This window comes from Pundamilia nyererei, unplaced genomic scaffold (assembly GCF_000239375.1).
Source record: "Pundamilia nyererei isolate P.nyererei 1_Seehausen unplaced genomic scaffold, PunNye1.0 scaffold00034, whole genome shotgun sequence".
NCBI classification, from domain to species: domain Eukaryota; kingdom Metazoa; phylum Chordata; class Actinopteri; order Cichliformes; family Cichlidae; genus Pundamilia; species Pundamilia nyererei.
In genome coordinates, this window is record NW_005187435.1 from 1027100 (window position 1) to 1038824 (window position 11725).

Below are 11725 nucleotides of genomic sequence, written 5' to 3' on the forward strand. Positions count from 1 at the left end.
AACTTAAAGAAGTCCAGACGCTTTTCTTTGCAAGCTCCTTTGACTACACTCACTGATTTACTTTCTTTTTTAAAATGTAATTTTCGTATTTGTTTTTTGTACTTTAGTTCAAGCACAGAACAAATCCAATATATTAGGAGTTTCAAGGGAATTTTTGTGCAAGGTTAGAAATCACTTACTCAACCGGGACCAGGCTGTGAACAAGTTTAGAGCACGTTTAGATGTAGAGAGCACGCTCAATAGAAGACCTTTTATGTCAGTGCTACACTGACATAAAAGGTCAGATTAAGATGAAGAAATGTGGTTAACCAAGTCAGTATCGTGTTATTTAGAAATACCTGTGCGTCAGGGTTGCCTTCTTGATAATCTGAGCAGAAACTTTGAAAAATCTCTTATATTTGTGGTTTGTTTAGTGTGCATTACCTGTAGCAAGGCTTTCGATGTAAGCAATTTCAGGCTGACTGGCGATTCACTCTGCGGCCATCCTGCCTGTAGCCTTAGGCAGTGGGGTTGCAGTGGGGAGGGAGCGCAAACACCAGTCAATTACCAGTTAATAAACAGTGGAAGTTTTCTATTAGTGCTTGTTAGTGCGTGTAAAAGATTGTTGGTATGTGGAATTGGGGGAAGTCACTGTGACTATGGAATCCGAAAAAAATAGTACAGCCATATTTGCTTTCTCTGGGTGTAATATACAGCACACAGCCCTCTCTGTGCATGCCATTTAAAGAGATAATATTTGTTATTTGATTTTCAGAAGGCCATGGTGCAGTGTATAGCGTTTCCAAATACTTTTTTTGTTTCGTAAAAAGGTCCAGAAATGTGTGGTCAGGAGTTTCTAGTAAGGCAATATATCATAATTGACTATAAAGCTCTCTTTCCAATAAAGCATATATAAGTGTAGCGGAGGCCAAACAATGCAACGCTGGCTGCAGCGTGTCTCATCTTCTTGTTGATAACATTATAGGACCCTAGTGAATATGATGCATGGACTTTTTTCGGGAAGCAATTGTCAAAAATCCCACGTGTAGTAAATCTCCCGCATATCTGAAAGCAGGTTTCACTGTGCTTACAGAGGAACATTGCTGTAAGGAAAAACAGTGCACCTGAGTAGCCTTGGGAAGTATAACAACATTAATTGGATTTGGAGAAGTCATCTTTTGCAAGGGAACACTGTTCTGACAGTCTGACAGCCAGAAGCATGAATCATTAAAGTGCCTCCCTGTCATATTAGACCACTACCAATCTCTACCACTGCATGCATTTGCAGTTGTTGTTGCACAGAGCCAAGAGCTGTACCAGCGTGTACACCAACTAGGCAAAATCTTCACAGTAAATAAAAGACAATAACAATAAATGGTCCCATCCATTCTTCCCTGTAGGATTGTAATTTAATTACACACGTTTCACATTTATTTTCAGAAGAACAACAAAGCTCCCGTGCTTACCATTGCCACCTGGAGCCAGCATCTGGGCTGGCGCCGTCTTGGGGTAATGGGTAGGGGACTTTGCAACTTGTTCTCTAACTTGATTGTATATATTTCTCCTGTTTGCTGTTTATTCCCGCTGTCTACTTTTTATATTTTATTTTGGCACAGCTGGCTCAGAGCACCCACAATTTCATTGTACATGTACGGTGACAATAAAGGGCTATTCTATCCTATTCTGTTCATTGGTAACCAGCAGCTGGGAGGCCGCGCTCTCATCACATCAACAAATCTTGCTTTAATTAGCTCACCTGCCCATTTCCTCCCTTTTCTTCCCCCGTGTTCCCTGAAGTCTTCCATCAACCCTCCCTCAGCTGGCTTACAGGCTCACCTTCCTCTCTCATCCTGCCTCCCGCGCAGGGGAATAGCGTTAGCTTTTCAACTTCACACCTACAGCTCTGCAGGCACACACACGCAGAATGTGCGATAAACGAGACTGACAATAGACTTTGAGAAGGCTTGGATCTTATTGATTTTTAAATGGGGCCTCACTGATACGGTATTAGCATTGGGATTGCCAGTGATATGGCCATTGCTGAAGGCTCACATTTCCTAGGTGCCTGTCAATATAATTTGCACATTCACAGGTAGAAGTGGTCTTACAGGCTCTGTTGTTATGCTCACCCGTGCTCTTTCCACTGGCTGCTTAAAGAACTTCAATAAGTGGACCAGTGGTTTACTGTATCGATCATAGTCACTGTCTGCACTTTAATGGGAGCCAGATCTATCCTTGGCTTGGTATCCTTGTGTATATCAGGCCTTGTGAGCTATTTCCACTCAAATTGTTCATGTAGCAGTTGAAGAGCTTCATTTCAAATTGATAATATAGAAAATATGACTCGCACTAATTATCACATGATTGTGTGGAATTAAATAATTGCCCTATAAGGAAAGAAGTGCTGTTTAAGATTTTAAGCATAATAAGGGGTCATTAGCAAATAGCTAATTACTTATACAATATTCTAAAATGAGATTTCCTCTTTATACCCGCAATCATTTTTACAAGAGTAGGCGTCAAATTTTTCGAATGGTGGATAACTCATTAAGGAAGGAGCCTCTTCATTTACAAATGAGTTCTTTATCCGAATGATCCGAATGCACATTCCTGTTTTTGAATACTGCTCCCATTTGTGCTGCCAGACTGACTTTGCTAACTCAGAAAGTAATCTAGGTCTGGGAAGACTGGCCTGCAATGCTTACCGGTCTCAGGTGACTGATAAACTCCAACCACCATTGTGCTGCCAGCACCGTAAGCTATAGTGTTCCTGTCCCTCTGGTCCACCGTCACTCTCTTTCTCTTAACCACAGGGCTTCCATATGGATACCTATTATGGCTGCCACTTAATTACCTATCAAAAAACATTTCACAGCTCTTGACGGAGGGCTTGCAGAAGGGGAAAAGGGGTGGGGAGGCAGGGATAAAGAAGAAAAAAGCAGGGATAAAAAGAGCATGAACGATGCAAGAGAAATGGGAAATTGGGACTGAAAGATTGATAGAGAGGACCAGCCATGCATCTGTGGGGTGAATTTGAATAAATGGAGAGAGACACAGAGGGAGTGGAGAAATAGCCTCGCAGTGTAGATGAGGGGAGCCGTGAGCTATCCACTACCATTTTTTTGTTTAGTGTTTACAAACACACCCAACAAGAGAGAAAAGAGGGAGGGTCTTGGACAAGGGTGGCTATAAATTACCTGTGATTGATGCTTGCTGCCATAGAGGACGACAGTTAAAGACGCGCAGCTCTTATTGTTGACACTCTGTTCACTTTCACTCACCCTTCCCACCATTCTCAAAAGCAGCACCTTACCCACTGTCACCTCCCATCATCCCGACAACACACAATTAGCTGTTCTCTCTGTCACACAGTCCACCCTTAGCGGTCATACAGTAAAATGGTAATCATTTCCTATATGACAGACTGCAGGTTAGAGAAGCTGGGGGTTCGATCGGGTATAGACTCCACACTGCAAATGTCAATGTCTCATTTACAACCTGTCAAATAACTTTCGATTTATTTTACTTTTTTTTTAAACTTATTAGCTCTTTCGTATTGATAATAAATACTTTGACAGGTACTTTGTCTTTCACATCAATGTGCATTCAAGTTTGACAAGTTAATATTGTAAAGTTAGCAGCTACACTAAATCCCAGGTGCTTTTTAAGGGAATAATCTTTGCAAAATTATTGCACGTGGAAATAATAAGGAGATTCACTTCTCTGCCTTTGCTCTCTATGTTTAAATTGTTATTTTTGTGTTTCAAAGTTTGCCAAAAAAATGTATAAAGTGCACTGAGCAAAAGAATTCATAGAGCGAATAAGTTGATAAGAAGGGAGCTGAGGGCACTAAAAGAAAAAAACTAAACTGAAAAGTAACAAATCCAATCATTTTTTTATAAAGAAAGCTCAAACTAAACTAGAACCCCAATGGTTGCCTCCAACAATAGCTGGAACATCAAACATTGTTTTGGTGTTGTTCTTTTGATCTTGCCAATGGTAGCAGAATGCAAAGTAACATTTAACACCTGCTGGTTATATAATAATAGGACATTGGATGGAAAAAGCTGTGTTTTTCTGTGTCAGTGTTCTTAGAATTCAACTCATGAGTATTTCAACAGCAAACGAGTAAAAAGAATATATACAGTTGTGGTCAAAAGTTTACATATACTCATCATGGGCATGGATATCATGGTAATTTCGGCCTTTTCAGGATGTCTTTCAAATGCTCTTTTTTAAAGGTTATATAGTTGTACAGCAAAAACTTTTAGCAAATAAAAAAAGCAAGAATTGGATGAACAAGTTTGAAATTGTCTTGGCTTTTCTCTAATACGCACGGTGTCAAAAGTATACATATACCCCTACCAATATTTGGTTAAATGTCTCATAAAACCAGCTCGTCCAAATGATTTTTGGTAGCCATCAACAAGCTTCTTCCATAATCCTGGCTAGACATTTGACGACTCTTTTTGGCGGTGTTGGTAGAATTTATTTATTTGCTTCGTTGGGACAGCCCCAGCTCTTAAGTTACTTTTTTTTTTTTTAATAGGGTTGAGGTCTGGGCTTTGGGCAGAACTTTCCAGAAGCATAATATTAGTCTGCTTTAACCATTCCAAAACCACTTTTGATGCCAGAAAGCCAGAAATTAATCAAGCATGATATTCAACCACAAAAACAATTTTTATTTTTTATTTTTTTAGGGGAAAGCTAGTAAATAACTGTAATTTGGCATTTTAATCAAACAGTAATGATTTCCTTTACGAATTTTAAAATTCATGGATAACAATAATTATGTTTTAGCATTAAAAATAAAATTTTGATTAAAAAGCTAGCACATACTGGTGGATTAACCAGAAACATAAAAAATGATTTAAGGCAGCTGTGGCGTAAAACTTGCATTGGGTGATGATGTAATATGAATGTAATATGTAATGTTTGTGGGAAAGTATATAACAAGGTTCTGTCAGTGTAAAAGGAAAAAAAATGTTAAGGTATGGAGCCGTGATAAATACATTATATAAGCAATATTCATTTTTGTCTCTTAAAGCTTGAAGCTGCTCTCCACAATCCTGTTCATTGTGCGCTGTTGGGCTTCTCTGCAGCAAGTACATCCTTACCTCAAGGATACCTCTGGGTAAGTAACATCTTCCTTATACACACATGCAGACATTACATTACAGGCATTTAAAGTAAAAAAACAAACTCTTCTCTCTGAAAATGAAGAGATCTGATGGTGGTGATGAAACATTTAGTTCCTGAGAGGGGCGATCTCATCTGGAGTGCTTTAGGCTATAACCTTAAAAACCACATCTCCACCAAACTGGCCATCTATTGGAGATAGTGCTCTCAACTGCTATCATCATCAAAACAGCGAGTAGATTTTACAGGAAAGGTGGGACAAGTAAAGTTCTGGCAGCACACAGTGACCTTGACGCTTGAATATTGGCTTTCCTTTAATTTGTCACCTGTCTGTACAGGAGTGTATATAAGCACACAGACGCTGTTTAATGTCCATTGACTAAACTCAAGGGAGAAGAATGCCTATTTTATTGGTACTGATTATTTAAGCTTTTCACACAATTACCATGACAATTTAAATGTCCTTCCTAAATTTTCCTCTCATTCATTAAAGAGCGAATAAAAAAATCTATCTCAAGGCTAAGAACAGGATATGCAACATTTTTCATTTTGCAAAATATCGCCTGAAAACTGTGAATTCATTCTGTAAAAAGGCTACCGTGGAGTAACTGCTGCAGAATGTTTCATGGCGAGCGAGGAAAATTGCAGAGCCTGACTATCGCATCGTGTCTCGGGACTTGTGGAAATTTAGCTGAATCTACAAAGACGGGGAGAATTTAAAATGATGCAGACAATCTATTATTGCTATTAATCTTCCAGTTTTAATTTTTTCTTCCCCTTCTTTTTGGAGAAGGGTGGTTAAATCAAGTACAGGCCCTCCAAGAGACAGACTATGGCTCAGTGTCTCAGGCTTAATTGCTTTTGTGTTGGTATTCTAAAGAAGACTGGATGCTCACTCAGATGAGGAGGAGATATGGTGCCATTACCATTTAGGGTCTTTTGATATCAGTGATTAAAGGAGAACAGGCTGATCTAACTTTCTACTTTTTTTTTTAGAGCAGAGTGGCCTAAAATAAGGTAAAATAAACATTTTAAGGGGGATTAATGTATTAAAAAAGCTGAAGTTGGTTCACACAGTTTTTGTGAGTACTTTTTTTAAATCATGAATTTGAATTAGGCATTCAGAGAAGATTGGTTTGATGCTTGTAATGATGCAGTGAGACGCGGTTTTGTACATGTAGATGGAAATGCTTTAGACTAGAAGAAACAGTTGTATTGATTAAATAGAAACCATCTGTTCTGTCAAGTCAGAGTGAGAAGGACATCTGCAGACCTTCTTAGACGTCTGTAGGCGTAGTTTGTTAAATTTGCAGCTCTTCTAAAACTTCAGGAACTTCCCCAGGTCTCTAACTGCTGACCCACATTGTCTAAATGTTTTCTTTCAAAGTTCCAGTTTTACCGTGTCTGAATTGAAATCTTTTTCAGTTAACTAACTGCATTTTGTATGAGACCATCAAAGGTTTGCGGGCCGTTTCGTATTCTCGGTTATTTAGAAACATTTTCAGGTCATCGCCTCAGAGGTTTCATTTCTAAGTCAAATATTTAGGGACTAAATTCCAATTTTGGTGACGCTCAAGCTAAAAATGTAAGTTTCTTTTGCCTTACAGTAAAAGTTTTCTATGTGGTTTGTTCTTATTCTCCTGTGCTTGTTTTGGGTTCTTCTTCTGGGTTCTCCCACAGTTGAAAAGCAGGCCATGGTAATGTCTTGATGCATGCTCACTCATCCAGGTGACTGCAGAAGTCACTTGGATGAGTGACGAAACGTTTCTCCCACTGAAAACTCTACGTCCTGTTGAACAGAATCAACTATCTGGGGCGTGCTGTGTTAATGCTGCCTATTTTAAACCAGGACACTTGAATGACATATCAGATCTTAATGAGTGAAATGTCCAAGTTGAAAATCATGACTAATGTACTGATGCAATTTGCTGAAAGAAAATAAATAAATGATGTACAATGGCCACTGCAAATGGAAGTCCAAATCACACCAACAATGAAAGTTAAAATTGTGCAAGCTTCCCATTCAGTTCTCTTGAGCATCATATAAGTGTGCTTCAAAAGAGAAAATGCTGGGGTTTACTCAGATGGAACATTGCTCGGTAAAAAATGGAAATGTATCTCTTGACGTATTTATAATTTTGTTTGGAAACAAAACTACTCTAAATTGTTTTTACTCTTATTGCTCTTCCATAAGTTCAAAATATCTCCCTGTGGAAACTAAAGGACTGAGAGTCCTTTGTGTTGAATGTTTTCTATAACAAAAATCCATTCAGGAGGTAATTTTTCTTTGTTATGAATTAAAGTCTCAGGAGTGAATTTCCTTTGCATTCTGCTTACGCAGTGGTGCACAGTACGCAAACCAACCTTGCAGACAGAACAAGCAGCTCCTGAGTAGTAAATACACTGGTCCTCTTTTTTCTGTCACGGTGATTGTTCCATACAGTACGGTACCAAGTGTAACAAAAAGATGGTTTCCAATAAAGAAAAAGATAGCGAAGGCCTGAGGAACCAGGACGAATAATTAGTGGCTGAGTGTTCCGCCTCCAGTTGGTTCTACCTCCCTGGCAGGCTTGTCAAATAAGGGATGACACTAATCATGTTAAAGTGAGATGGGCTATGGGGATTTCTGCGTGCTTTGATCAGAGTAATGACATTGTGTCTAATCATACTGATACCCCAGTGTTTCCCTGTTTGCCTTCACCTTCCTTGTCCCACTTTCCCCAACTTCCTACTTCTCATTTTAGATAAAGGCCTAATGAATTCTGGTTTTGTGCGTTTTCTTTACGCACCTATTCAACAAGCTACCTTTCATAGCTCATGAGAAACTTAAAAATATAACAGCTTCAGAGGAAATGAACAATGTAGTGACCCATGGTTTGCATTCTGTGTGGTGAAAAGAATTTAGGAGAGGGTGCCATCATAACCACTCTCCCAAACGTCCTCACGGCTTGCAGAATAATCTCATTAATGCTGGCAGAGAAAGTTTGTTTTTCTTTCTCCAAGGCAAAGATTCTTTCCAGGGCATAACTCCAAATGTATCTGTCCCTTTAAATAAGTCTTTGTGTGGACACCACAGATTCCCTGGATAGGTTAAACTAAGGCTGTTTGGGTTTTGGGAGGTACAAGTGGACGTGTGAATGTTAAATTGTGTAAGAGGCAGGATGAAGGGGTCTAGGCCTCTGGCTCTGTTTCCACAGTCCTTTGAAGTCATTTTTGGGCTCCTTCCTGCAAGATAAGTTCTCCCTATCGTCGCTTCACCCTGTGCAACAGAGCATTATTTGTTCTGGCTCCTTCTCAAGAGCTCGAAGGATTGCTCCTGTCCAGATTCTGCACACTGATACAAATCAAACAAATGATTGCATGCAAATAAGGGTGAGCGTGGAGGAGAAGAGCTAAAGACTATATTTAGCTCCTGTCACATTCGCACGATGTGATTCATACAGGGAATAAATCCTCGCTGTCTCGCAGCAAGCTGCTGTGTGTGTTCTTTTCCAAGAACAGCATTGTGTTTTGTATGTACATCTACCTTGGCTTCTCACAGGAGTAATGAAATCATATTGAAAACTCAAAGTGACACTTTAATTGTTTAGGAATGAAAGCGATGTCATCTTAATTGGAATTGCATCAGCGATAGGTTGGAGGGTTCCTGCCCTTTTAGTTTTCTCAGCATTGGTTTTGACAGGCTTACTCACAGACCAATAAATGCGCAGTAAAAATGTGGTACACAGGATATCAAGCTTCTGTTGAGGCAGACTTTTAGCTACAGCTCAGGGTGTCAATCGCCTTGAGGAATTTGTCATGGGTGGTGATGCTTCACCACCCATGACAAATTTATGGAGCATCAAGCAAAGTGGGCGACATCTACAGTCATTGATTGGTGAAAACTTTCTCCACATCGGGCCTCCACGAAACTGAGCTGTCAATAGCTCAGTTTGTAACCTTGTATATATCTGAATATTAGAACTGAGAGCAGCGTCTCAGATGTTTAGTGTGACCTTGGACTTGTTAATATCAGATGTCAGTACATTTAATTGAAAATGACTTTTCTTTTCTCTTTGTAATGAACTGACTCCTGCAATAGATCAGTCACTTGATCTTGTAAAGTAACAAAAACCATCATGATTAAACAACTCAAAGCCTTTCAGAACCCTCTGTTCTTCACTGATGAAAAGATCGCACAAGTTTTAAGATTTGTTTGATGTTCTGGCGATGACATTGTGAATCCATTATATAATGGTATTTAATAGCCTAAAGAATATAAAAGAGAGTGAGTTTGGGCTACAAACAGAACGCTTTAACAGGATAATTGGTTCGATTTTTTTTTTTTAGGTCTACATTGTTGTCAGGTAGATAATGTTTAATCATGATACTATCCTCTTGCCTTCAGTGAACATACCCTGCAATTGTGATCTAAGAGAACTGCTCCGGTTGTGCTCCCTGCTACTGGTGTCCTTTTTTCAGCAAAATAGCTTATTATCCGTGGCATTATGATTCAGTCCACTGGTACCGCTTAACATGAGGTCTCAACCTTTTTCACTCAAGGTTTTTTCCTTTCTACAGGTGGCTGGTGGAGCAGAAGGTTCCCAAGGACAGATAGAGATATTTTCCCTCAACAGACCCATCCCACGGGCTGTAAAAAGCCTGCAAGTAGATTCTCCAGTCCGATGTCTAGAATATGTCCCGCTACCTTCCCCGACTGACGAAGTGGAGTCAGGAGTTCATAAGACACCCTCGGCAATCGGCTCCAATATTTGTGTTGGATTAGACGATGGCCGGTGAGCGACACAAAATATAAGAGAGGTTTAATGTCAGAAAAGGCCAATTTTTAAAGCTATGCTTAGTGTAACAGAAAAAGCACAAATTCAAAGATAAGGGAGGAAATGGCTTTGGGTATACCTGACATCTTCTGTTTTAAAATAATCTGCTGTATTATTCTCTGTGATGGTCCCCTGGGATTTCTAGCAGTATAGATTTGCTTGTCAGTATTTCATCAAAGCAAGATATCAGAGATGAAACCTCAACACAGCATCAATACCGCTACTTTAGCTAAGATCACTGTTTCATTTTCAAATAATAAACCTTCTGATCCTCACTGTGTGAGATAGGGGATAGGTTTAATCTCAGTCCCCTGTCACAGTTACAGTGCATAAATTGTTGTTGTTGTTTTAGACAGAGAGAACTCCTATGTTTATAAATTTAGTTATTTTTATTAACGTTAGTGTTAGTCATTTGCATAGGAACTGATATGTCAGCAGTTTGTTTATGCTGACATATTCCTTTTCAGTGTAAGTGTCTATTCTGGGGCAAGGGGAAAAAAGATATAATAACAACTAATAAATAATAAAAACAAAAACACAATTTCAGCATTTTAGCACAGCTTGTCAGCTCCAATGTGACTTAACATTTTTTTTCTCAGTCAGAAAGAAACAAATGTGATGTGCATTTGTCATCCTGAAGAAGACAATAAGATGCCGCAAAGTTCAGATGGCATTTCAAACACAAGAAAGACGGAGTAGTCCCACATACTCAATGCTCCGTGCACTCTTAAATCAAACTGCATGAAAATGAGCCACTCTGTCATTTCAAATGATGCTCATTTATCACGTTGGCTTGTGCCGCTGTTGTTCTTACAGAGTGCTGGTCTATGGCAGTGTGGACACTGCAGCACAATGCTTACTGACCCTCCATAACCCAGAGGGGTGCCCTGTGCTCTGCCTGAAGCACTCCTCCCGCTTCCTGTTTGCAGGACTGCGGAACGGGACCATGATGGTTTATGGAAGAAATAACAGTGGTAAGGTGCTCCTGAAGCTGCTTTGCTCCATAGACTGATTGGCTATAGTTTAGTGTCTGTGAGGGGTGGCTATCTGTCTGTGAGTGTGTGTGTGTGTGTGTGTGTCTGTGTGCTAGTTAAGGAAGTTAAGGATGTATCATTGACACTGGGTGTAGTTTGCCCTTTGTAATGGGTATAAAATGATAAAGACATCAGAACATAAATGCATATCCGTTGGGCATCTTTCTTCGCCTTTAGACAATAATTCTGATGGCAAAAGAGCAAAATGGGACAGGCAAAAAAAAAAGAAAAGAAATGCATATTTATATTAAATAAATGCCAAAAATGCTGTTTTTTCTTTTTTTAAAAAAAACATGTATATCCTGTAGAGATATGAAATCAATGTGTGTTGTTTTTCCAAAACAGTCCCAATTACACAGGCAGAAAGCATTGTTTTTAACAACAAATTAAATTTAGATTACTTTGTTGGTTATTTACTCATGTGAGGTCATCCCATATTTCAGGTCTTTTTGTGCCTCTACAGATAGGCACCTGCATGGCACTGATGTCAACTCCTAATGAGACGTGACACCAAAATGGGCTAAAAAGTATTTTATGGTTGATTTCTAATGGGGATCGTTAATCAACAATAATATTTTTCCCAGCAGTGAAATAATTAGTACACATGGGTTTGCTATTTTCTCTCATTAGGTATTTATAAAACATCTATTGTATTCAAATGTAAATTGTTTCATTAATTTGGTCTGCAAATTTGTGTGTGTGTGTTTAGATAAAATAATCTAAAAATAAAAATGATTTATTCTATGTAATATATAT

General features: G+C 39.0%; 1 protein-coding gene across 3 annotated transcripts in view; it reads left to right on the plus strand.

Moving 5' to 3' along the window:
* Positions 1 to 11725, plus strand: part of arhgef10la (Rho guanine nucleotide exchange factor (GEF) 10-like a) — a 113193-nt gene that overhangs the window by 85964 nt on the left and 15504 nt on the right. For all 3 annotated transcript variants that reach the window (XM_005729674.1, XM_005729675.1, XM_013910015.1), the window contains 3 exons: positions 5027 to 5113; positions 9679 to 9893; positions 10752 to 10909. In XM_005729674.1, coding sequence (XP_005729731.1) covers positions 5027 to 5113; positions 9679 to 9893; positions 10752 to 10909 — 460 coding nt within the window. The remainder of the gene's footprint in view (positions 1 to 5026; positions 5114 to 9678; positions 9894 to 10751; positions 10910 to 11725) is intronic.